Source organism: Crocodylus porosus, unplaced genomic scaffold (genome assembly GCF_001723895.1).
Source record: "Crocodylus porosus isolate Cpor-Errol unplaced genomic scaffold, CroPor_comp1, whole genome shotgun sequence".
Classification (NCBI taxonomy): domain Eukaryota; kingdom Metazoa; phylum Chordata; order Crocodylia; family Crocodylidae; genus Crocodylus; species Crocodylus porosus.
In genome coordinates, this window is record NW_017728924.1 from 16,653,227 (window position 1) to 16,679,373 (window position 26,147).

A 26,147-nucleotide genomic window follows, 5' to 3' on the forward strand; every position below is an offset into this window, starting at 1 on the left:
GAGCTAAATGACATCCTCATCCCACAGAGAGCAGCGATTCTTATAGCCCACCCATGCCAAGCTAGCTTGTTTTATTGTTTATAGCTTCTGCTGAAATGCTGAGTGAGTTGTATAACTTTTAACAGATAGTGAAAGGCTAAAAGGTGGTGGTGGGGATTGTTGCTAACTTTATATAGAACACTCTAAACATTTGACATTTTGAGAGCTTTTACCAATGTGGCTAAGGAGCCATGTAAGGATTAAATAAAGCTGAACCCCTCAATGTACAAAGGACTAAGAACTGAAAAATATAATTGCAATTCAGACTAAAATCCTGTTCAAAATATTAATAAGTATCTAGGCCTGCTAAATTTTGTGGCACTTTATAAAGGTCCCTCAGGCCCACTGGCCTAGCACGGTAAAGGCATGTCGGCTTAGCAGCCATGGCACATCTGTGGCTGGTATCACATCTGGCTGCCTTTGATTCTTCAGCTGGAGTGACCAACTACTCTTTACAGCTGGAGGTCACCTTTGATTTGAACATGGAGCACAGCTCAAACTTGGGCCTCTGGACCGATACTTCACCACTGCACCTCCTTTGTTTAAAGACAAACAATTTATTGAAATTAGGCTTAAAACATAATCTTGAATGCCATCCAGAAGACATGCTGAATTCCATTGCGCTTCAGGCTTATTGTTTAGAAAACTTGTGTAATCCCTTCACTTCTTCATTAGTAGTATTCTGTAAAGAACTGTAACTGGGTGCCCAGAATCTATTGTTCACTGCAAAATATCAGAATTTCTGGCTTTGCATAGGTGTTAGAGCTATTTCTCTCCTCCACCTGCTAGACAAGTTGATTTTTAGATTTCAGGTTGAATTTGTAGAGCTAGTATTTATGAAGCTGTCTCTTAAACTGTCCAGATGTAGTCTGACAATCACTTGGACAATACATGTGAAACTATGCAAGTGCCAGAAGTGTTGGTGCGACTTTCAGAATTTGCATGGTATCATTTCATGGTATCTCTTTCTATTATTATGCGTTTGTTGTGCTAGCATCTATAAGGTAGCAGGGGTGGGGGTTCTTTTTGCTAAATGCTGTACAAATTAAAGACGTTAGTCAGGCAGTTCAAAAGATGAAACTGAACAGGTAGAAGAAACAAATGGGGTGGAGAACAAGGTAATAATAATACATGGCATATACAAATACTTTAGTTATTGCATACCTAAAGTTATTGGAACCACCCCATAATAAAATTGTTAAGGTTTTAGAGTAGAAGCTTGTTTGCAGTTTTTCTTATCAGCTCAAGATGTTCCTGACCTCATTATGAGAGGAGAGGGTCTTCCTGAATTCTGGCAAATGTACAGAGGTCAGAGAGGCTCAGATTTCCCCCAGCCGAAATAGCAAGACCCATGCAGAGCCTCCTGTTTCACCTGTCTTCTGGCAGTTCCCTTAGCAAGAAAGACTTTTGGGCCCTGCCCCTGAGAAGACCTCCTTAATGCAGTGCTGAAATGAGGCCTCTCAGATCTCTGAACCCCTTTTCTTCGATCACACATACAGGACTTAGGCTCAGTCCCCATTTCCACATGTGTATGACCTGCCTGGATAGTTTGCTCATCATTAGAGCTCTTCCAACCTACTCTGGTTAATCCTCTACAATTCCACTGTAGCTGACACAAGGCTGGCGTGCATGTAGGTAATTCTCATTGGCAGTGCTTAGAGTTAAGGGTGTGTGAATGTATTCCTAAACTCTACATTTCTAAATTTTCAGAAGTTTGGATATTGCTGCTCTGATGTTCTGGAAAGGCACAAGAGAACATTAGATAATCATAACTCTGCATTAGCAATGAATTTCTTAACTATTTCTTATCTTTAGGTATTGATGTGAATGGCTTGTGTTTAGAATTTTGTTTTGCCATCAGCAGTCATTATAACATACTAGAAGCAGCCATTATTCTCAAGGCGAAAATATCAGGCATTGGAGTATTGATCTGAGCAGCTAACATAAGTAATTTGGAAGTCAGTATATCATCTTCAGAAATGGTGACAGTGGTGAGTAGACTGGTTGGGAAGGCAGAGAGAGAACCTAATAGAGCTTTCACTATAAAGGAGTTTACTAAAAGTTGTTTGAAAGGGGGAGACCCTGATTCACTCCTATACATGAATCTTTTGTAGCACTCCTTTCTTTGATCTATTAATTGCGTAGATAGGGCACAGTTGACTGCTTGCCAGGCAGAGGGATCTTTGTTTTTAGTGTTTTTTCCCCTTCCTAAATTATAATCTTTAAGATACTTAGAAGCAATTATTGTGGTATGCCTCTTGTACCACTTAGGAAACAGCCAGCTGTTTGGGGAAAAATATTTTAAAACTGAAATTTAAGCAGAACAGCAGTTGTAGCAGCTCTGTGTCAAATTACACACACTTTCAGTTGGCATGATAGGTAGGTTTGCTTTTAAAAAGCAGTCTTAATAACATTTCAGTCAATTTTTCACTTCCTTTGCAATTAAATAGGAAATCAGCTGGCTGGTTTGCAACAAAAACTTGATCAGCTACAAGGTTGTAATTTTTAATAGACACAGTCTTATATTAACTCAAGTGGGAGTAGGGTTGAACACGAGGGGAAAAATATGGAAAATAAATCTCTCTGGGCTGGATTCTCCAGTGGCACAAGCAAGCTGCAAGTTTGGCAGATGGCTGCAGTCTTCTCTTCTGTTTATGGGACTCTCCATTTGGTGTCTGTACCACTGTGGCTATGTTGTGTGGTTGCACTCATGTAGTTGGGTTGGTGCAAACCCCCAGCATTGATGCATATGCACCTCTGTAATTTATGCTTATTTGAAACTCTACTGTTGCTTCTAATTAGGGGAAGCCTCATTTTACATTAGTGCTGCATGTCTACACTGGAGATTTACGCTGGTGCAGCCATGTGGGTAAAAAAAATAGTTTTTTTCTCAGTCCACTTCTGCAAAAGCCTTGATTGAGAACGGGGCTGTGGCTAGATTTATCTTTACATAAGAAAGAACTTCTTCACTGTTTGAACCTCCAAGGTTTGGAACAGACTGCCGCCGGAGGCAGTTCAAACACCCACTTTGAACGCCTTCAAGACACATTTGGATGCTTATCTTGCTGGGATCCTATGATCCCTGCTGACTTCCTGCCCCTGGGGCAGGGGGCTGGACTCGATGATCCTCCAGGGTCCCTTCCACCCAAATGTCTATGAAATCTGTGATAATCTTACATTGGTGATTCCAGGCTTCCAGATTGGCCTCGCCAGGCCATAAATAACCAGTGAGATTCTGGCTGATTTCTAGCAAGATGCAGAACAGCCAGTCTGAAATCAGGGGTTACAAAGACACCTTGAAAATCACCTTTCTGCCTGACTTCCTCTCCCAAGCTTTTGCCAAGTGCTGCCTTGTCTGCACCTCAGGATCTGGGTCACTAATTTAGAAGCTTGCTGCACATGTATATTCTGTGCAAGTAGAAAGTAATTTTAGTGCTTTTTATGTTCAGGCAAAGGAAAGTTTTGAATGTTAAATGCTTGATTTTATTGGGGGCGGGGGGCGGAGTTGTGAAGGGATGATGTACATCACTTTGCTGCAGATGAGGCAGAACTTTGCCTAGAAGTAAATAATCATGTTAGGCTGTCCAGTGCAAGCTGAATTGTCAGATAGGCTTCCCCACCCCCATGTCTTCCAACTTGTGTGTAAATATACTTCCTAGAATTAAGAGCAGCTGGAAAGGAGAGAGAAAAGGGGTGTATCCATAAACTCTTCCTAGAAATTTTGCTACTGTTTGTCAAAACAAAAACAAAAGACGCCAGTGTTGCAAAAGATAAGCTCATTTTTTGCAAAATAAGGACATCTTCAAGTATGGGGTAGTTCCCTAAGAACATTATTAAAATGTTAGACGCTAGGATTGTGGAGTGGAGTTGCAAGATCATGAATTTGTACATCAGATGAAGTGATCATTTGTAAGGATGGCTTTCAGACTCTCCTACATCTTAATTTCTAAATGCTTGTTGCATCTCAGTGCTGAAAGTTGATGATAGACTTGTTAATTTTGGGACGGAAGTTGTTAAAGATAAACTAAGTAATTTTCTGAATTAAATTTTATCCAGTGAAATAGATTCTATATTAGAGAAGATTTCTCAGGAGATGGTTTGTTTTCCTGCAGCTTATGACAACCCTTTGTTTTGCTTTTAAAAGGTCAGTCAGATTATAGGTGCAAAATATATATATATATATATATATATGATATGAAATTCAGTTTGAACAGGATTACTTAGAGCCTTATTTCAGTAAGCTTTCCAGGATGTGGTAAATGTCTTTAAAGCCATACATATATTTCAGTGCCTTCCTAAATGGGGATGTTCTTCTGAATCAGGGTATTGATTTATAGATACGGTGGTAGTAACTGCGCATGCAAGTGACTATAATTAAATGTGTGCCAGATGATCTAATTTACATTTGAAGTTGTTGTGGTATTTGGGTGAACAAATTGAGCAGGCTTTCTGGAGCTGTTCTGAAGATTTATATTTTCAAATGAGTGCTGTAAGAAAGGATAAGACTTTAGAATGTGTATGGTACAAGAAAACAAACACTTCAGCTACTACTACTTGGTGTGTAAAGAGTATGAGAGAGACTTTATGAAAATAAATTATCTGAAAGGTTTGAATTAGCCTGCACTTCAGTTCCCTTCCCCTAGCCCATTGCTGTAGTGGCTGCAAAGTAGCATGTTAGACACTGCTTCCCAAGTGTTCTGGACCTACAGACCACTGTCAATGCTCAGAGTTTCTCTTCAACTCCATGTGCCCTTCTCAGACCTTTTAATTGATATTTATTATAAAGGTGTGAGAGCCTCATGTAACCCACAGACCAGCTTTAGACCCCTTACCATGATGATGTTGACCACCAGTTGTTCATGGACCTCTGCTTGGGAGCTGATATTGTAGAACACCCATTTCAGATCCTGAGGTTGCATAGAGATCCCAGTAGTCTATTAAACAGCGTGAGGCTTGGGATTTGGTGTTATGCCAGTGCCTTTGATCTATGCAGGCATTTGAGGAGTTGGAAGTACTATAATTCTAACTTAAAATACAGGAAATAAACAAAACATTGATAGTAATCTTCAGAAAGCACTTTCAGTGTGTCTTTGACGTGACATTTTTATCATGCAAGAGAGAATTTGAATGACACTTCCCCCATAGTCCAGTTCTGAGTCTGTCTGGATTTGTTTCACATTCTTTCGGATTTTTGTATCAAAGCAAAGTTTTCTATCAATCATGAATTGGTTGTTAAAGTGTTTCATTACTAGTCCCTCCTGTAGAACTAACATTACTTGGAATTAATTAAGAATTAAAGGGTATGAGAGAGCTTTCCCTGTAAATGCCCTCTTCTGTTCTTTAATTTGGATCCTGATTCTTTTATCCATGGTGAAAACTTAACCATACAGTTGCAGGAAATGAAATGGAAATTGCAATGTCTGCCCATCAGAAATGTGTTCCCATTGAGTGTATGCTGTGTTTAGAATCTAATCTAATTTCTTGCATACACTTATATACACTTGTATCTACCTACATGCTTGGTCACTCGCAGAGGAATTGGAAAACCTAGAAAAAAATCTTGCTTTTGTTGTTTTGTAGAGTGGGAAGCATGTGCATGTACACCCTCACGTTCCTAATGAATGTGCCCATGTACTCTTCTGCAGAATCATCTAATCAGCAATCTGTTCAGGAGACATTGGGCCTTACTCTTATTACAGAAAACCCATTTTACACCTCTCTAGCACTATTAATGTTCCTTACATTTGCATCTTCTTTAAGATGCCTGGATACTGCCATATGCAGAGTTCTTAGTGCAAATGCAAATCAGGCTTATTGCGTCCAGTGTTAAGATTAACTCTGGTCCCAACTTGTATCCCTCCTGTAGATTACTGCAGTACAGAATTGAAAAGGATGCTGCTAGGTAAAGTCCAGCACATGTGTTTGTGTCCAGAGCAGAATTCAGGACATTGTTTACCCAGCAGGGTGATGGTAGAGTTTGGGAATGAGTTTTTACAAAAATCACAGCTCCGACGATGCTTGGCCCTAGAATTTATGGCTGCAACTGTAGACACAGTTGCTACATTGGGAAACCTCAGCAGCCTCTTGAGATTCCAGTGGAAGTAAGGAATAGAGGAATCCTTTGATCTGTTGTGGGTAACAGATGATCGATGGGCCTCTCTGGCTGTGGTCAGCCTTTAGCTAGGAATGAACTTCCAAATGCTGTACATTCAACTTGTGGTAAGTGTAGGTATGCTTGGTCCCTGATGGAGATCTTGCAAGATACTGGTTGTAGCTCTATATCCCCTCAGAGGTCAGGGGTCCTGCATTTGATGTGGGCGGGCATTCTTGCTTTTACATCAGTACGTACGTACATGAATGCATTGGTTTCTTTTTTTTTTTTTTTTTAAAAAAAAAAGGGGGCACTGAGAGTTGAGGACGTCAGTCTGTTGTGGTGTTTCTGCTGCTGGACTAGAACACTCAGCTTTGTGACCGGGGTCTGGGGAAGGGCTGGAGCCCTTCATGACTTTACTCTGGAGGTCTCCAGTTAGCAGCTTGAGATCTATGACCGGGTCTCTCATGGAGAGGATAGGCCAAGGGCGTAGGTAACTTGTAAGGTGTGTTTACACCTATAAGCGTTAAGAACAAGGCTTTGCTTGACACCTTTTTACAGTTTTTTTTTGGCTCATTGATGTAAGATAAAACTGTAACTTCACAGTAGAATGGGAAAAGGTATTGCGGGGAGGTGGGGAATGAATTTTCCTGAGATTTCCCTTATTTAAACATGACTACATTGGCCTGTGAGACTAAAGGAGTCTGCATTGGCATAAAGCCTGGCTGGATAGGCTTTCGTCTGGCCCCCTGCATGCCTACCGCACCAACTGGGACTACCTTTGAAGTTCCTGGTGCTGTTTACATTTCCTTCTGAATTTCACCTCCTGTATTCAAGGGAACTGAGTTCTAAGGTAAGCAGTTTCCTTCTCTCCAGAAGAGCAAGTCCTTGATCTCTAATCGTTTGAAATATAATTGGCAAGTAATTATTCCAGGAGTTCATAAGAAGAAAAAGACTTGGAAGTCTGAGTTGTCATATATGACTTTAGGATTGTCCTGTTAAACAGCTGTGCCCTTAGTGTTCAAAATGTTTTGGGGAAATGTTTAGAGAGATTAGAATAACTAGTCAAACAGCTTTCAGGTGTGTCTTGTATCTTAGGCGTGGAGAAAAAATGTACAGACAAAAAATTCTTGAATGTTCCTTTTATGTAAACTTGAAGATCCAAAACAAGGGAGGGGGTGGGAAGCATTAATTCCTAGTGAACATAGGTTAATATGAAAGTCTTAACTGTATTAGTATGAGCAATGGGATGCTGTTTTGGTTGAATGCCTCACTGAAGTGTGACTCATTGTTAAGTGTGATGCTTAGCCCTTCATCCTTTGATCCTAAACAAAACCAACCTGTTTTTGAAGAAGGAAACTGTTTAAAAAGTGATGCCTTTAGCTTTACTTCTGTTCCGTAAAGTATTGCTAGCCAAACTGCATAGAGTATGACAAACAAAAATATCTTCTTCAGTGCTTTTATTTTAATTAAGATGGCTCTGAAGCAATGCAGTGCTCACTTTTGAGATAAACATTTGAAGTGACTGAGCCAGCCTTTACTGTGTAATTATTATAAGACTTTCAGTATAAAATGCTTTGAAGGTTTGAGGGACTTTCTTCACACCTGGAAGAGAGAGTAAGAGAGTCTTCTCTGTAGTAATCAGGCTTTTTTGCTTTTATATTTTTGTTTTTCTTTTAAGTGAAATACATTTTTATGAGGACCAAGAAAAAGGAGGTACAAGACCCTGTATCGGTGTGGTATTTATTCAATACATTTTGTTTAGGTTTTAGTCCATTATGTCGCTTACAAGGTGAAGTTTCAACTTTGTACTTTGTAATTGGTAGGTTAATCATACAGATTTGAAGATAAATGCATAGCATTTACAAAGGTCTTTAAATGGTCCCAGCACACTCTTCCTAACAAAAACTAAGTGCTGTTATTTCCATTTTTAAAGATAAAGAGACTGAGACACAGATGTGATTTTTATATGTGACATGCCTGCAGTTGCAAGTGGGTGATAAATGGAGTCAGATGGACTGGCTAGAGTTGCACGTTTCTAGTCCAAAGGAAAGGTACCCAAGCTGATCCTGCTGGGGGTCAGGGAAGAAAGCTGCTTGGGTCAGCAAGGGATTTGAATGACCCTGCAGGACAGGGGTCAGCAGTGTTTCAGGCATGGCTGGCTTGGTCCAAGGCAGAACTGATCGCTGCAGCTTCTCCACCATCTGGGCAACGGCTCATGTCTCTGTGGGCCGCAGGTTGCTGACCCCTGCTGTAGGATTCTTTTTTTGTATTGGGAGCATTGCAGGAGGTGCAGTCACATGCTCTTCACTGCCATCTTCCTTGTAAACATCTCCAAAATAGAGAGAGAGAGAGAATGAGAGTGTGTCCATGTGCACACACCTGGATTACAGACTTCACCTTCTCCGAGGTGGCTGTATTTCTGTTCCTGTGCTGCAGTTCCTCCTCATCTTCCTCCATTCTGAGCTTGGTTTCATGTTTTGTTGGTTTTGATACGTACTGAGAACTTGTTCATTTGAACACAAACTTCCCCTTCGGCACTAGAGAGAACCATCTTGACAGGTGCACCTGACACCCAACCCATATGTGTCTGCTTCCCATGGCTGGGTTCATGATGAAATGGGTATTTCAGAAAACCTGGGCACCTGGCCTAGGCCTTGCACTCCTTGTGACAGTGACAACTTGCTTTATAGCAGTAGTGACTTGTTAGGAACGGGAGTGCTGCCACAGCCCTCGTTACAGCTAGTGTCATATTGCCCTCTGCATTGCATGTGTGGTAATAAAGGTTGTATAACGTGATGGCATGTCACAGGGTACTGGAAGTGCGTAAATAAAAGCGGTGCATTTGATAGTAGTAATGGTGAGGTTATTGATCAGATCTGCAACATGCAGTCTAGTTGGTTTGTAAACTTGCTGGTGTCCCAGAGTCCTGTGCAGCTGGCAGGGCTCTCTGGGAAGTTGGGGTGGACTCTGGCTTGGGACCTGGCTTCTTTTGGGTTGCTTTGTCATTTTTGTTCCTGTCACTGTCTTATCTCCTGATACTTGTACTTTGCTTAATAACCCCCTTTTTAAGAACGGTTGTCCTATATTCAGCAACGTCCCTTGTTGGGGTAGGCAAACGCCACATCTTCTCTTCAAGAGAATTGTTTTCCCCAGGATAATTTATGTTGAAGTGTCACTGACTTTATTTTTTGTTTCTTTCTAGACTGACTGCATTGCCATGGAAACCATTGTTAGAAGACTTTTCTGCTGGTAGCTCCAGAAATGGTGTGGTGCTTTTGGAAGCGGAGCTCAACTCCAGCCAGCTATTTTCACTTCCACCAGCACAGACGTAGACACACATCTTTTTAATGGTTTTTCATAGACATCAGCTGTTGACAGTTGAGTTAGTTTGAATTAAGATTTTTTCATAGCTGTGTTTTGGTGTTGGAATTTGGTTTTCCCCAGCTTACCTACGTGGAGGCAACGTGAATACTGAAGAGGAGAGATCCTACAACTTCCCCCTCAGCCTCTCCCCTTGATTTGTTTTTATTCATATTCTGAGAAGTCAAGGCTGGTGGCTGATGGTCTATTTAGCATGGGTTTTGCTTCTCTGGTACATAAATAAGTGATAGCTTCACCATGCATTGTTTAGAAATATTTTCACAGTTGAGAGAATTTTTTTGAGGGGAATAGTGGGCTGGCTGGGAGGGGAGAACCACCTAACTGAACCTAAGTCTATGATGAAGAGACTTCTTCTTGGTTTTTCACTTATTTTGCTTATGATACAAGAGGTGTTTCTTGATCATAGCTCTTAGTATTTTAATGGTATGTCTGTCAGAGCTTAAACTGAAGTTTGTGGCTTCGAATTTTGGTATGTACAAAGTAGGATTAATGGGCTGGTTATCTTTTATATTTCCTTTTTTCTTTTTCCTCATAGTTATTTGTTTGTAGATATGAATTGCAAACATATGAAGTTTCTGTTCATGAATTCAGATGGGGAAAGTGCAGAATCTTCTACAGCTTTCTATGATTTCTGCGTTGTAATGTTTGTGTGTGGTAGTTTTTTAAAGAGAAACCACCCTAATTGATCTTACTGTCAACCAAAGTCCTCTTTTAATTTGGGACCATGTTTGTTTTGTATAAGGAGGGGGGAGAAGTAAATAGTTGGCTCACAAACTAATGCTGTCCTTAGCATTCTGCCTAAAAATGCAAACCATGTTTATTTGAAATTTAAAAATGAAATGTAGAAAAATCAGGGCTAGGTGCATCACTCTTTCACTGATTTTGGTTGAAATCAGTTTAGGCTTTTGTTAACACTGCTAAGATCTTTAAAAAGCATGACACTAGTTGGTACATGCAATGTATTATAATAATAAAAAGGCACTGACTATAGATAAAGGGTTTAAAAGTGGTACACAAATCCTCATGCTGTACTGCACCACACAGCTGGTAATCCTCTACATGGTATATTGTACAAGTGTTTTGTAGGGCCGCCTCACCTCTGACATACAACCTTTCAAATGCTAGTACAGTGTGTATAACGAATAAGACACCGTCAATTTTGCTGTTCAGTGATGTGTACCTAAATCTGTTTTTGAGTAGTCTTAAAATGTACGTCACTAAACTATGAAGACCTTTTTGCAGAAGTAGTTGGTATCAGTCAGTTTATGCAGTATCCAACAACAGGAAATCTGTTTCTGCAGAGTTTAAAAGCACAGACCTGTTTTTGAATCTGGAAGAGAAGTTGTAGTCGGTACAGTACTTTGTTGCTGCTAAATGTACTCTGATAATTTTAAAAATATTACCACTTTTATAGAACATGATACTATCTTGCCATCTAGCTTTTTGGGGTTTTGGTAAATGAATGATGCAATGTGTAGAGAGCTTTTTAAAAAGCTTTACATCTATTTTTTTTTTAAATAAATTGAAATTTGGATGAAGACACTAGTTCAAAAAACATCTAATGTGAAAGGAAAAAGGTTGTGTTGAAGAAAAAGGATGTGTTACATACATTATTTCATATTAGGTCCTGAGGCTGCCATTGTACAATATACAGCACTGATTCAATACATGCTGAATAAATAGGTAAATGGGTAACCTCAAGTATAGTGGTACAAATACTAACAGGTACGGCATAATAAATATGCAATCTTTTTGAATCTCTTAGTTTACAGCAACTAATTTATTCAGTATTGTGCTGGAAGAATGTTTTCAAAATATGTAAAACATATCACTGTGTATACTACCTTCCAGCTACCCGTTTATGCTGCTGTATAATACAAAAATACCAATGATGGAACAATGTTTGTCCTGTAAATTTAATTTGATATTGGACAGTTATTGTCTGTACAAACTAAAACATATATGGTTGAAACTGTTCATTATATTTGCTATTTCTGCTTCACAGATCTGTTTAAAAGTTGAGCTGATCGATCCAGCTTTGTCTTCCATTGTAAATATTATTACATTGTTTTCTTTGTAAACACATCGCATTTGCGGTTTTGGGAGACTGGCTTGAAGCTCTGTATAGTGTTTATATTTATCTGACTTGGCTTTCCATAGAGCTACTTGCAGTAAATAAGTGTTCATGTAGCTCCATGAGTGCGAGTCTTATTTTATCAAAATGTGTGTAGGGGGGCGGGGGTTGCTAGTATTTTGGGGTGTTGTCATCACAGTAGTATTATACTGTTCTGGAGCTTGAATCTGATGCAATGAACCTGCTTTTTAGACCACCAGAAATCAAATCCCCCCTCTTTCAATAGTCTGAACTGTAAATGATTGCACCAAACCATCGAGAGCTCTGTCTGTAAGAATCATGGTGCAAAGAGAACAGTAGGTTTTGAATGAAATACCGGCTCAGGTATTGGTACTGTGAGCTTAGAGGAAAGTGATGGGACTATTCAGACTAACTTCCACACCCGTGGATAGACATTATCTGTAAATAATCCGAACCCAACATACCATGGGCCTGACCTCTTTGACATTTGGTTGCAAGAGGGAGCAGCCTTGTTGTGCTGGTGAACATGCTGTCAGTTCTTGTTTCAAAGACAGGCTGAAGGAGGCCTTGTGCAATGTTTTAAATTGGGGCTAGCCATCCGGGTTCCACCCCTAATGTTATAAGCTGTAAAAACTTACTGTCTCTTCAGTTTAATGTTTAAAGCACAAAGAAAATACTACCTTGTTTGGCATTTTTTTTAATATATATAGACCTTCTGAAACGGGAGCTAGTTCAAAATACATGTGCGTTGAACTAATTACTGACCAGAAATGAATTCCCGTATTCTTCTCCATGAATGAGACTTGTCATGGTAACTCTGCATCTGTGCCTTGAATTTTCAAGATGCTCAGCTGAAATCTTACACTTCTGTTCTGTAAATTTAATGTACTAAACTGAATCGCTACAAAAATAAGGTCCTCTTAAGTTTTCTGTAAAAATAGGATTGTTCTAACTAGTCCCTTATTCAGGGCCTCATTTTATAGAAAGCACTCTGTGCTGCAGAAGAAAAAGAAAACAGTACTTCTTGTACATGGCAGAAACGGCCATAGAAGCAGTAAATAAACAGTGAAAATTATCCAAACACTGTCAAGACTGTTGCAACACTCGCACAATAACTGCTTAAGAGGCCTTTGCTGGTAAAGGGTTCATTAGACCTGAACTATGCTAAATGCTTTAGTTTTTCAAGGACTTTGCTTTGCTCATAGTTTCAAACCCATCTGGGTGACTAGCAGACAAAACTGTATCAGCTTTGAACCAGGGAAAAGCCTTCAATCAAAATCAGAAGGCAATTAGACTGTTGGGATTTGAAGGCAATGATTAAGGCGTCTATTAAAAAGAGGGATGTTGCCAAGTGTGTCCTTTTTCACTTTTGTCGTCAAAACTTCTCAGATTTCCCAGCTGTAATGCACACGTGGTGCCCAGCAAACTTGTAGAAATGTTATGGAAATAAGTAATTGTGCAGTAGACTGAGAGGCCACAAGTTTTCTTTTCTTTTCTTTTTTTTTCTGATTGTAGAGCTGAAGTCATTCAAGTGTTGACATTATCTGGCAGTTTTGTGTGGTTTTTTTTTACCCATGTGATTTTTCTAGAGATAGATGGAATAAAACTGGCCTCCAAATTCTGGTTAATATTATTACATTAACAAGAACAAATTTACATCCTTACCGTTTCCCCTTATTTTTTCCCCCTTAACACTACTGCTTCTTTTAGGACTAGGACTTTTTTTCCTTCACTCCCGCGAAACATTGGGCATACTGCATCTGTTTCGGCTCTCAGAACATTTATAATGAGAAGAACCTAAATGAGGTATAGGATTAATTCAAACCTTGCCTTAAAGAGTTACACTTACAGGTGAATAATATCCTTTGATGCTGAAATCACTTGTTAGCTGAGTAGCTATTGTGTTATGCCTCTATACTGTGCTTCACCCCTAAACTACAAGGAATACTTTTAGGAAAAAGCAGTTTGCTTACTAACTGGCTCATCTCAACCCCTCTGTCAGTTGTGATGGTTTATGGGGTGGTTACCAGTCTAATACTGACCGGACTGATTTCATCACCCTTCCCCTTCACAATCCAAGTTTCTTAAGATACTCCTGTCCTACATTTTGAAATGCTCTGTTCCATCACTACTGCCCTGCCTTTCATTACCAATGTTGTCCTGCTTCTTGTCAATAAAATGCCCCTGAAGGCTAAGTTATCACAGGCTGGCTTTCTTGCACAATTCCCAGCCTGTTTCCAATGGAAATAGCATAGCAGCAGAGGTACTGCGTGCCCAGAAGCAGCACTGGCTCGTCTAAAGCTTAACTTGCTTCTGGGAAAGACCTGTTATAAATATGTAATACATATTGCTCAAAATAGCGTAGTCTTTAATCCAGCAAAATGAATTTCCCCCAGTGGTGCCCCTCAAAAGAGACTTACTTACAGTTTCTGCAGCACACTGACTCATGCGATTAGCATGTGTGCTAGGAAATGCTATGTAATTTAGATAACAAAGCACAGATAGTGTCATCGCAAAAGATCTTTTTAGCTACCTCAGCCTTGGAGCAGTTTGTTAGGTAATAGAGGTGGAATCTTTTCAAGTTGCACAATTGTTTTTTAAAAACAAACAACTAACTAGGGCACCTTTTCTCTGCCCTTTTATGATACAAGGCATGCCAGCATGGCTAGTAACTACCTCTCATCGGAAGGAAGCAGCCTTTCTGTACCAGTTGAAAGTGTGTCTGACTGAATCTGACAGGTGATATTCTAATCGATTGTAAATCAAATGGTGTGGAAATATGTTCATTTACTCTGACTCTGGTTCTCTCTGAAATACTTCAGTCCTACTTCATAATGACTAAGCATTCAGGGGGTTATAAGGTACAATTAGTCGATGCACACCTGTTCTAGGACTAAGGAAGTTTGATGCTGTTCTCTTAAGGATGGCAAAGAACATTCTCCCTCTATTAATGGTGCAGAAAGGCCCTCAAAAAATTTAAGATTCACAACTTAATGTAGCCTTAAGATATGACACAGCAGGGCAGCTGAAGTTGCAGCTGATGCTATGAAATTTGACAGACTTCCAGTCCATTGGGCAAACTGCTTACTGTTCAGCTTCCAAAGCAGATTGAAGCAAATAAAGAACGTTTATCTGCATCACTCACGTTTGAGTAAGGTTTTGTTAAAGCCATTGCTGACGTAAGCACTTGCAGTAACTCAAGTTTCTCCTGTTTCAGTTGTCTGTACAAGCCAATGGTGCCCTCGTGTGGCCAACAACCATCTCATCCACATATAACTGAGCTATGGGCTTGTGGACTGCCTACACATTCCTCACACAATTACTGGGACAGGCAAGCCAGGAATAGACCTGGCTCTATGGAAATGCCAAGAACAGAGCAAATACCCTAGTTAGAAAAATGTCAGAATCACTTAGGGGGGTAGGAGGGAGCAATGGCAACAAATGCTTTGCAAATCTATAACGTTTTCATTCCAACTGGAGGAGATGGTATCCATGTTTAGAGCAGGCTAAGGTTTCAGCGCAGGTTTAATAGCAGTGAAACTGCCTAGGATGTTTTTGCATCTGAACTGCAGGGTAAGCCTGTTCTGATTTTGTATCCAACTTGGAAAAACGTGAGCAAGCCAGGTTTGCCTGAGGGGGATTTGACTTGGAACTTCTACCAGTTCAAAGAATCTTTTAACTTTTAATAACACAAACCTGCAAAGAGAAGGGATTACCTCTGGTTTAATGATTTTTGTATTATGATAGCACCTCGAGGCCTCATCCAAGACTGGGCCCCTGTTGTTGCACATACACGTAATAAGAGACGTATCTGCCCAATAGAGCTTACAATCTAAGTGAGTAAGACGAAAGGTGGGAGAACATAATCCTCTCCATTTTAGAACTGAGAAACTAAAACCCAGAGAGATTCAGTGATTTGTCTACAGTTGCAGGGAATCTGCAACAGAGGTGAGAACTAAACCAAGAACTACAAACCCATCTTTCATCTTTAGGGCTTTGTTTTTCTTTTAATAAAACATCAAGCTCAACTTACTTAGGCTTTGAGTTCTAGCATTTCTCTGTACTTCATGGCGAAGATGACATACAAAACAGAGTAGCTTACGCACCAGGCAGGGTTGGCAACTAAACAACATGAACCAGCGTGCTGCTGGTCCACTGCCTTTCATTCTAAGTAGGATATTTCATAGGTATCTGGAACTAGAGGGAAGCAGCTTCATTGCTCACAGGTAGGAATCAGGAAGTAAGTGGTCTAGCCATTGCTAGCCTTGGAGCTTTACTTGGTATGATTTACTTATGTTCAAACATTAGGGTTTTAAATGCTGCAGAGTATAAACCCACAGTACAGAAAATTGCATATATAACTGGAGCCCCGCTCCTACTTTTTGACAGGTTCCCAAATACAAGAACACTTGAGAGGCTGCCCCCCTGCCCGGCTGTTACCAGTACAAGCGCTAAATTGATTTGGTGTTGGAAAATTAAACAAAAACCAGGGCTTGCTGGGAAGGCATCCTCCTGATGGGCCATTAACTTGTGATCCTATTCCCTGATGGCTCCAAAACTTTCTGACTGTGTGGACTTTTAGGGCATGATGCAAGGCTTTCAGGAAGCAGCAGTAAGTTAAGGTGTTAAGGCTGGAAGGGAAGGAGCTATGGTTAGCAGTTTTCTGGCTTGGGGACTGCAGCAGAAGCAGCAGGTTCTGCTTTAGTTTGTTTTATGGGAGATTAACTTCAAGTTGAAGGAAGCATGTGGCTGATTTGCCCACTTCCTTTGCAGGTAACAGGCAGAAGAGCCTTATGTCAGCATAAGACCGAGGGCTCAAGAGTAGAAACAAAATGAGAGGCCCACAAACTGCACTTTACATTTCAAGCACACCAAAGCAAGCTTTTCTATTTTAATGTAAACTTTAGTATAATGACCATTTTCATACTTACTCAAATGCTTCTGAAGTCACCACTCATCTTATTTTCAGAACTTTTGCCATCTAGCTCAATCCTACGTCTTGGCTTTCAGCAAGGATAGATTACCTCTATATATCTAAAAGTCAGTAAGTGTCTAGCTCTTGGGTGGTGGCAAAAGTGGAGGAGCAGAGGCAGAAATAGCCATAAGCATGCTCACAGATAAATTAGTTAACATTACTCAAAGTTAGCTGAAAAATACTTCACCTTTATAAAGCAGTATAGAAATTCTCAGGCTAAGTTTGTGCTAATAAATGGTGCAAGTGGGAAATACAATTAAAATATTAAGCAAGAGATTGACCATCTGGAAAATATACAAGCAGACACTCCCTCTGCTGGGGAGCCCGAAATGCTCATACATAAGTAAGTGCAAGAAACAGTATTGACCACAGAAACAGAACAATCACAGTGTTCAAAAAAGTGACCACTTCTTTTCAGCTATTGCACAAGTTGTGACAATCTAAGACATGCACAGTAGGATTCTTACATCATAATAATGCAATAAACAAGGAACTGCACCATCTTTCATGGCCTTATGTGAACCATACACAAAAGCCGTTGCATTGTGTAAACTGGCTGTGTATCAATACAATTCACGTGAGACCGATCAAAAGATTAACTTGTTAATATTATGAAAAAGCTGTTTTTACCAGTTCTTACTTTATTTCATTCATAACGTTTTTCCGAGTGTACAGCTATTCTGGGTGTTATATATATATAACCACTTCAGAGTAAAGAGAGGGGGTTTTTTTTGTAAGCATAATCTTAATTGCTTTGGTATTTGGATATTTCCAAGGGGTATATTTGCTGAACTGGATTGGCTACTGCTAAACTGTGAATATGACTTGATTTATTCAGAAAAGGATATAGATATGGCTAAGCATTTCACATATTTTCACAGAATACAAAAAGTCCTTTTAAAATGGTTTGGGATTTCTAAGCACAAATAAAACCACTGATAGCATGGTGTACAGTAAAACGCTGACAACTCTGATTAAAAGGACTACAGAATTATTGTATGTTTCCCAAAGGAAGTCTGACTGGCACTTAGGGGAAGAATTTAATCAGCAGTAGTTTGGTACAAGAGGTATAGGTTCTCCCATTGCCATAGAATGGATATAAAGTCCTGTCAGATATTTAAAAAGTAGATTTGGGGGGGAGGGGAGCATACACTTTTTTTGAACAGTGATTTTAGGCTGGTTTGTATCTAAATGACTGGAAGTGTGAACTAAAAGGTGTTTACACAATATACACATTTCATTACTTACAAAGAGAATAAGCTTAATGTTTCATATTAAAAACTTGGGATATGGTAGGGTTAGTAGCACCATGAAAATGTTTTTCAAAACTGCAGTCTTGTTACTTTCAACATACTCAGTGCCGTGTGGCTTGTTTTGCTTTTTTTCTCTTGGTTGATCAGAAAGGTGGGTGCCATTTTGATACTGGGAGAGAAATTAAAACTTCATCTTCTGATCCTTTGTAACCTCCAGCATCTCTTCCATTTTCAAGAGGTCAATTCCTTGTCTCAATCCTTTTGTCCAACACGCACCAAGCAGCCCTTGGTTTGGCACTTTGGTGAGGCACACCTGAATCAGTTAAACAGTTTGGATTTGCTTTGTTCTTTCTGCACAGTAGCACCATTGTTGCAGCTGGAGGAGAGTGCACCCGAGGAATTTAATTGTTTCACAAAAAATCTCCAGGATGTTACGTCCTCTTCATACAAACTTGACAACGGCTAACACGTGTCCTCAGGTCTCCAGCTTTCAGTGTCTCTGACTGAGGTTTACTGGGGGTGGAAACACAAAAACACAAGGTTAGCACTTTTATTTTTTTACTTGTGGAAGCTTCTTGCCTTGTATGTCCCACTTTAGTCCATAAAACCTGAGGCCCCAGTTCAGCACAGCAGGAGCTTCAAAGCACATTAGTGGGGCTTGCAGAACTGGTCAAGAGCTTCCCTGAAACACAGCATGAGAATGTGCTTAACACCCTCAACTGTGGCTATGCTGCAGTACTGTCTCTAAACTCCCATGGGAGTTGAGGTGTTGATTTCGGCCCAGTCTTTCAATATAGGGAAAGTCTTGTGCCAGCAAACAACTTCAGTCCGTCGTGCCTACAGCAAGGCTTTCGTTCACAGGCACTCGCTGAATTGAAGAATGACTTTTGTCTTCCAGAAATGATGTTCCTCAGGCAGTAACAAAGAACACTACAAAGTACTTTTCCTCAACCAGATGCTCTTACAGCTACAATCCTTCAGCTTCTTCTTTGAATGGAAAGATTTCATAACAGCAAGTGTAAAAAATGTCATTGTACCATGAGGGAATACAGAAAATGGGCAGAATTACCAAATTATTTACTTCCACTCTGTATGGGTGTACCCACGGGTCACAGTAAAATAATCTATAGGCTCACCTGGATAACGTCACTGCTTACAATTGAAGGGGATTAAAGTAATTATTTTAAAAGAAGAAAAAATAAGCAAAAATTGTGCTTCTCTGGGACTTACCATAGTGGGTAAAAAGCCTGGGAAGATTAAATGATCCGTGTGTGCTATTATTGGTCAGCAACAGCATATTCATACTGTCACAGGACTCTTGGTAATGTAGTGCATTTAATAGATGTAACAAGGGATGCCAAGGCCTGCGCCCAGCACGTGCCAAAAAACACTCCTGAGACTGAGCCAGAGCAGACATGCCTGAAGACTTGTTAATTGTCACCGATAACTCCCCCTGCAATGACTGCCTAATGCTAAAACAAAGTGCTACTATGTTGTCCTCATTGGAAATGAATCTGTTTCCATGCAATAAATGGCCACTATGATTGTCTAATAGAGTGCAGGCCAACCTATTTGGTAGGTGTGCCACAAAGTAGCTCTGCACCCTCTCCAAGTGTCCAAGCCTGATCTGCTGCTCTTCTTTCTGCTCCCATCCTTGTGCCTCCTCCCTTATCTGCTGCTTTGCTTTCTGCTTCCTTCCCCATGCTCCATGCCAGATCTGTCAATGCTGCCTGTCCCCTCCCTGATCTAATACATGCCACATAGACAGGCTGCTTATGTCACTTGTGGCACCCATGCTGCAATTTGGCCACCCCTGCAATTTGGCCACCTTTTGTCTATACAGCTAGTTCTGCACGATTTCTCAGTTTATCTGCATACTTGTTAATTTCTAGCATGGTGATAAAAATTGAGCCACTGGGAACTGTAAAAGAAACTGTAAGAGTAGAAGCCTGATGAGTTTGCAGGATCCTAGGATAATACTCTGGCCCCAGAGAAGTTCAGGGCAGAATTTCCACTAATGTTAGTAGAGCATCGTTTTCCTCCTGTAAATACCAGTTGCAATATTTAAGTCTGTTTAAAGTTCAGGGAAAAACCCAGAAGTGATCACTCAGGGTCACAGTCTGCCATCATTACACTGAACAATAAGTATTCCTGAAACAGATCCATGCATTACATTGGGGCTACTTTTGGAAAATGTGAAGAAGGGTTAAGAGAACATGGCAACAGAATGCACCTGAGCAAGTCTGGACAAAATGTGAAATATTTTACTAATTACGCAAGTTCTTGAAAAACTGGTCATATGAAATGCAAGACCAGGCACACACACTTTGCCCAAGGTCGGACTGACATCAGGTTTTCTCATGGTTTGGGCACAAAGACAAGGGCCAAAGGTACAATAACCACACAGTTCGTAGGAATTCATAAAAAAGTTCTCAAGCAAGTTGTCTTTATAAGTAAACCCAATTCCCCATGCATTCACTGTACTAGAAGTGATGGTTAAGAAACAAGCTTTCTTTTTCTTACCTAAACATTTCTGACATCTCTACAGTTGCCAGCCAGAAACTGTACGAGTTGGCATAGTAATTACAAGTACCACGACCGTGACACTCGATAAAAGGGGCTGAGCGAAATTCTTCCAAACAGGATCCTGGAGATGCTAAGGCCTGTCCAGAGCCCTCTGCACCTGCACTTGTGTGCTAGAAAAGAGACAATTTGTCAGTTAGATTGAGAGCAGTAAGCACCAGAAGGTGCCTGGTTTCAAGATTCATCATCTTAATCCTTTGCTGCGTTCATTGATATAATGCAGTATATGCAGTAATACCCTTAAAAAGGCAAAATTTACTAGGGTTACCAGTTACAGTGGGGTCTGAACAGTGAGAAATAGCTGTAACATTGCAGATGCCATGGCTGGTAATGACAAGTATGTACCTTCTTAATGGCAGCCACTGTAACTTGTAACAGGAAATCCCAAAGCAGCCAGTATAAAACAGAAGTAAATATAATTTTTGGTGGGAGAGGGAGATGGTCCTTACCATCATGAAAGAATAACCAATCCAAAGAGAATCCCATCCTAGTGGACACGATGGTATTTGAATGGTCTGACTATGGACTGCTATGACCATGGCTGGAGCTTCACATACTACGCATCTGAATATGAGGAGAAGCATTAAAGAAAAGAAAGACATTAAAATAGTGTATTCAATTAGCTGATATAAATTATGGTACATTTTATTTCTGGAGGGTTTAGGAAATACTCAAAAGTATTACTAGCTCAGCTATAATAACCTCTCAACCAGTTCTGTAACTGACTTAAGTAGTACTGGGTCATGTTACACCGTGCATTTTAAAGCAGTCATTCCAAACAAGTCAGTGAAATAACAGAGAGATATATCAGAACAATCTGTATACACTATCCATAGAACAGATGAGCTGTGCAGTGGCAGCATAAGTTTTCTACACTGAGTTGCCTATTGTACTCTAATCCTGCTTCTACAGTGTCAGTAGTTAACAAGCAGAGTTGATCCTCCTGCTTATGTAAGCCTGGTCCAAAGGCTACTGAAAGGTTCCCATTGGCTTCAGTGGGCCCTTGAGTCATCATCTGAGGCTGTTACAATCTATGCCAGCCAGAGAAATGGATTTGTATTCAAATCGCACAACTACTCGAAAATGGACTCCAAGAGCACGTCCAGACAAGTGCAGACGTTTGTTTCCCTGGGGACAAGTAGCTGCAGCACGCACCTGGTGCTGCTGGCTGCTGAGGTCAACTGTGCTGGCATCAGCAGCCTTACCTTGTGTCCTAGCGGCCTCCCACGGCTGCAGCCATGGCAAGAAGCCTGGCCAGCAGCCAGATCTTCCAGGGTCAAACCCCCACCCATGCTGCAAGGCAGCACCATGGGGAACACCTGCATGCGAGGTGTGTGACACCACAGATGGGTCTGTAGCACCACATACCGCACATCTGTGCTTGTCTGGATGCACCCCAAATGTCAAGTCCTTTCACATAAACAACTGCTGCATGGCAGGGATGAGCAATACTGGTTACAGGCAAGATTTGAAATAGCAATACTGGTTACAGGCAAGATTTGAAATAGCAACCCAAAGGAAATAAATTCTTTCATTTGTATTCTTAACTAAGTGCTAGCTGGACATTTAGAGCCCAAATCCACTCACACAGGTTGGCTTCCCATTGGCTTCAGCTGGAGTCGTATCTATATAAGCAATGACAGTAATTGCCCAAGACTGATTCTAGGCAAAGGAATATTTGCAACCAATAAAAATGTAGTTGTTTTAAGTAGCCAGAATTCAAAATCAATGTATTTGTAACGATTTCAAAAAGATTCACTAGAATAAGGAGCAGCACTAACAGATTCAGTGTCATGCCTCCACAAAACCATAAGTATGGATTCTGCACATCACCATACCCTTTTTGGGTAATGAACTCTGCCCTTCTGTGTCTTAACAGCCTCTGACACATTACAGAGGGAAACAAACCAAATTACATTGGTTAAAGCTAACTGCAAGTGTATAAATGAGAAGGCAAAGGAGGCCTTCAGTCTATTAGTATTTTTAAAATATAGATTTAATCTGCTACTGTCAAACATCCGTTGCTCCAACACTTAAATGTTTCCTAACTCAACATATCTCTCTTACACAGGGCTTTGGATTCTACTCTGGGGCCTTCTTAGATGTAGGCATAGGCATGTTACAAGTGTAACACATTCACCTCCATTAAATAACCTGTTTTTATTATTTCTCAGAGACTGCACATAACTCAGTCTTTTTATCACCTCTTAATGTCCAGTCTTCAGGTTCTAAACCACAAATGTCTAAGGTGTGCTACTTAACCAGAGCCCCCAAATCCTACAGTCTATTTTGTCTCACCGGCTAATGAATGGCTGGATGCTCTTCCCAGTCAGTGGGTCCATGCTCATGGGCATTTGTTCTGGAGTGGATAGCCAGTAGGAATAGTCATTTCTTGATGCAAAATTGCAAACATTGTTGATGTTACAGAACATGAAGGGCATGGTGCTGAACCTGCGCAGACAGCTACCGGCAGTGCCTAGGAAAAAAAAAAATTCCCATATGAATAGAGAAAGAAAGGGCATTTTCATTTCACTGTGCTTGAAGGAAATGTACATTTTTTTAGGCCATGGATTCCAGCTACTCACTGGAGATCAAGTCTACGGTAATGGTAGATCTCAGCATAACTACTCCACCTTTATCTGAATGATCTCCTGAACTGGTATATCCTTGGAGGTCAGAAGGCACCAGAGAACTGTGAGAAGAAACCACAGTTTCTTGCCCCTTAAGAAAATTCCCAAAGATACTGCATACAATGCATCTCACCCAAGTCCTGGCCATGGGCTCTCTCATTTCCCTGGACGTAGAGAAGGGAAAATCCATCATACAGCCTTGCCGTTCCTTGTGGGCACAATGGCGCATCTGTCGTCTGGCTGTGTCGAGTTATCAGGAATCCATGAGCAACAGAGGCTGCTCCAGGAGGACCTGGTGGGCCTTGCAAGCCGTCCGGACCAGGGGGCCCCTGTGTACCTCGTGAACCTGTTTCCGTGGTAGAAGCACAACACAGACATTTGTTCCAGTAATGTCAGCAACTCTTTGTACGTGTTTCAGCCAGGGAACAAAGAAAACCATGCACATATGCATTAGTTCTCCCCTCCACGTAAGTTTAAACCTTCTGAAAACAGGAGATTATTGAAAAGATAAGCAAACATAAGTGGGAATTTAGGTACTGATGCAATTACAACTCCCAACTATTGTTGTCCTCAGTAGGATCAGCAAGCACTCAGCAGAGCTGACAAATAGCCCAAAAGAGCTTGATGCTCGCCACCCCTCCTGTTGAAACTGGGCAAGCAAGAATGCAAGACTCATAGGAACAAGATTACTCATAGGGATGGTAAGAGGGAGCATATCTCCAAGCCAAGGTAATCTCTGGGGAGGGGAAGTCCTGAGGCTTGGTCCCTGCCCCAGGGATTGCTGGGATATTTTATCCAATGACTTTTCTATGCAAAATGCAACATCAGTCTTTTGAGCAGGGGCCATATCACAGGACTCCTTGCCCCCCACTTCTCAGGGGAGCACATTCATCTCTGAATACGTTACCCAAAGGCCACTGAAATAAGGGGAAAGGATGCGACTGGTTTTGGAAACATAAAGTAAGTCATAACCACCATAAAGTAAGTATAGCTCAAACACGTTTCTGTGAGCCAGTTGAGTTGCTCTGAAGTCCATGCTGGATTGACTGTGGACTTCCTGGAATTCTTTCCATTGTGATAGCTGATTTTCTGCTTCATTATTTCAATGAGAAACTTAACTCTTCATTTTGCTAGCTCCCATGCCTCCTTATTTGTTATGGTCTTCCTTACAAGCCATGTGTTCTGTATACTACAAAGAGCACATTTAAATTCAAAATAGTGCAAATGCTGATGCCAGCTCTGCCCCTAGGATATTCAAAGTTACCAATTTAGGGCATCTTTAGACTAACAAAGATGGTCATGGTAGCTTAAGGAACAGACATGACTGAAGCAGCAGATACACTGGAGGGTAGGGCTAGGATTCAGAGTGACCTAGACAGATTGGAGGATTGGGCCAAAACAAATTTCATGAGGTTCAACAAGGATAAGTGCAAAGTCCTGCATCTGTAGTAGTCCTGGGTAGTAAAACACTGGAACAGGTTACCTAGAGAGGTGGTACAAACTCCATCCATGGAAGTTTTCAAAACCCAGCTAGACAAAGCTTTGGCTGGGATGAGTTAGTTGGGGATGGTCCTGCACTGAGCAGGGGGTTGGACTAGATGGGACCTCCTGAGGTCCCTTCCAGCCCTAACTTTCTATGATTCTAACTGGAAAAGACATGGAACTCATTGCTGACTATCTTCCCCAGTGGTGCTTAAAGTTGAGCATCAGTAAATTGGTATCATCACTCTTTCACCTGGACAATCATCAAGCCACGAGCACAGTGAATATCAGAGTAGACAACCACACCCTTCCTCATGAGCATACCCCAACCTACCTAGGAGTCGCATTAGACCGTTTCCTTACCTATAAACATTGCATTCAGGCAGTCAGCAGCAATGTTTCTGCATGGGTTGTTTAGCCAGTATGACATGAGGTGCCAACTTCAAAGTGCTCAGAACCACTGCACTCACAATAGTATAAGCCAGGGGTCAGCAACGTTTTTGGACAGAGTGCCAAAAGCATCTACAACCTTGACTTGTAAGATGTTGGCATCCCAGGGACAGATGGTGGATGAGCCGTGAGGGGCCCAATCCCCAATCCTTATTGTGACAGTGCAGCCCTGGCCCCTTTCCTGATGTCCATCCTGAGGCATATGTGCCAAGCAAAATGCTTTCATGTGTCACACACTGGCACCCATGCCAGGGATTGCCTACCCCTGGTATATGCCTCAGCAGAATACTGTGTTCCTAAATGGTCCAGAAGTTGGCACACTATAAAGCGTTACTACTTACTTAACAGTGCACTGAGACTCATAACAAGTTCCACAATTTGCGCACACACAGATGTACTCCCTGTACTCTTGGGCATTAGACCAAGTGATGTAAGAAGACAGACCCTAACATCATTACTGGCAACAAAGAGATAACAAAAATCACCTCCATCAACTATTAACTGAAGACCTGAACAAATGGGAGGATCAAGAGGCTCAAAAGTCAGAAAACAGTTTGTACATGAAGCCCACAAGTTGTTCAAAGAGATTGGGGATACTGAACCAAACCAGTGGGCAGTAACAGAGTGGGCCAACTGCTGGGAATGGTTGGACCTATTTCTGCAGCATTTTATACCAACACCAAACAAGTCCCCCATTCGGCATAACCTTGACAGAAGTGTGGGTCAAGCTGAGCAGACTGAGATCTGGATATGGACGCTTCAAAACAGCACTTCACAAGATAAACATCTTGGACAGCTCTCTCTGTGAATGAGGTGCCCAACAAACAGCACAGCACTTAATCAAAAGCTGCAATCTTTACAAATGCTCAGATGGGGTAGATGGAATCTGCACACTGAGTGATAATACCACACAGTGGCTCATTGTGAGTGGAAGTTGGTATCTGATGCCATATGAAAGAGACTTACAAAGTCTATCCTGTTTAGATTCATAGACGTTAGGGTCAGAAGGGACCTCAACAGATCATCGAGTCCGACCCCCTGCGTAGGCAGGAAAGAGTGCTGGGTTCAGAGGACCCCATCCAGATGCCTATCTAACCTCCTCTTGAACACCCCCAGGGTAGGGGACAGCACCACCTCCCTTGGGAGCCCATTCCAGATTTTGGCC

At 41.1% G+C, this 26,147-nt stretch overlaps 2 protein-coding genes across 6 annotated transcripts in view; one reads left to right on the top strand and one right to left on the bottom strand.

Moving 5' to 3' along the window:
• IRS4 (insulin receptor substrate 4) overlaps window positions 1-11,705 on the top strand; it is a 23,302-nt gene extending 11,597 nt beyond the window's left edge. Inside the window, exon 2 of the mRNA XM_019540428.1 lies at window positions 9,336-11,705. Within this exon, the coding sequence (XP_019395973.1) occupies window positions 9,336-9,340 (5 nt within the window). The 3' untranslated portion in view covers window positions 9,341-11,705. The remainder of the gene's footprint in view (window positions 1-9,335) is intronic.
• Window positions 11,706-15,316: 3,611 nt separating this feature from the next.
• The window catches only part of COL4A5 (collagen type IV alpha 5 chain), a 148,630-nt gene continuing 137,799 nt past the window's right edge, over window positions 15,317-26,147 (bottom strand). For all 5 annotated transcript variants that reach the window (XM_019540427.1, XM_019540424.1, XM_019540426.1 and 2 more), the window contains 5 exons: window positions 23,184-23,396; window positions 22,719-22,896; window positions 20,870-20,984; window positions 20,361-20,533; window positions 15,317-18,350 (listed from right to left, as the gene is read on the bottom strand). In XM_019540427.1, the coding sequence (XP_019395972.1) occupies window positions 18,269-18,350; window positions 20,361-20,533; window positions 20,870-20,984; window positions 22,719-22,896; window positions 23,184-23,396 (761 nt within the window). In that variant the 3' untranslated portion in view covers window positions 15,317-18,268. The remainder of the gene's footprint in view (window positions 18,351-20,360; window positions 20,534-20,869; window positions 20,985-22,718; window positions 22,897-23,183; window positions 23,397-26,147) is intronic.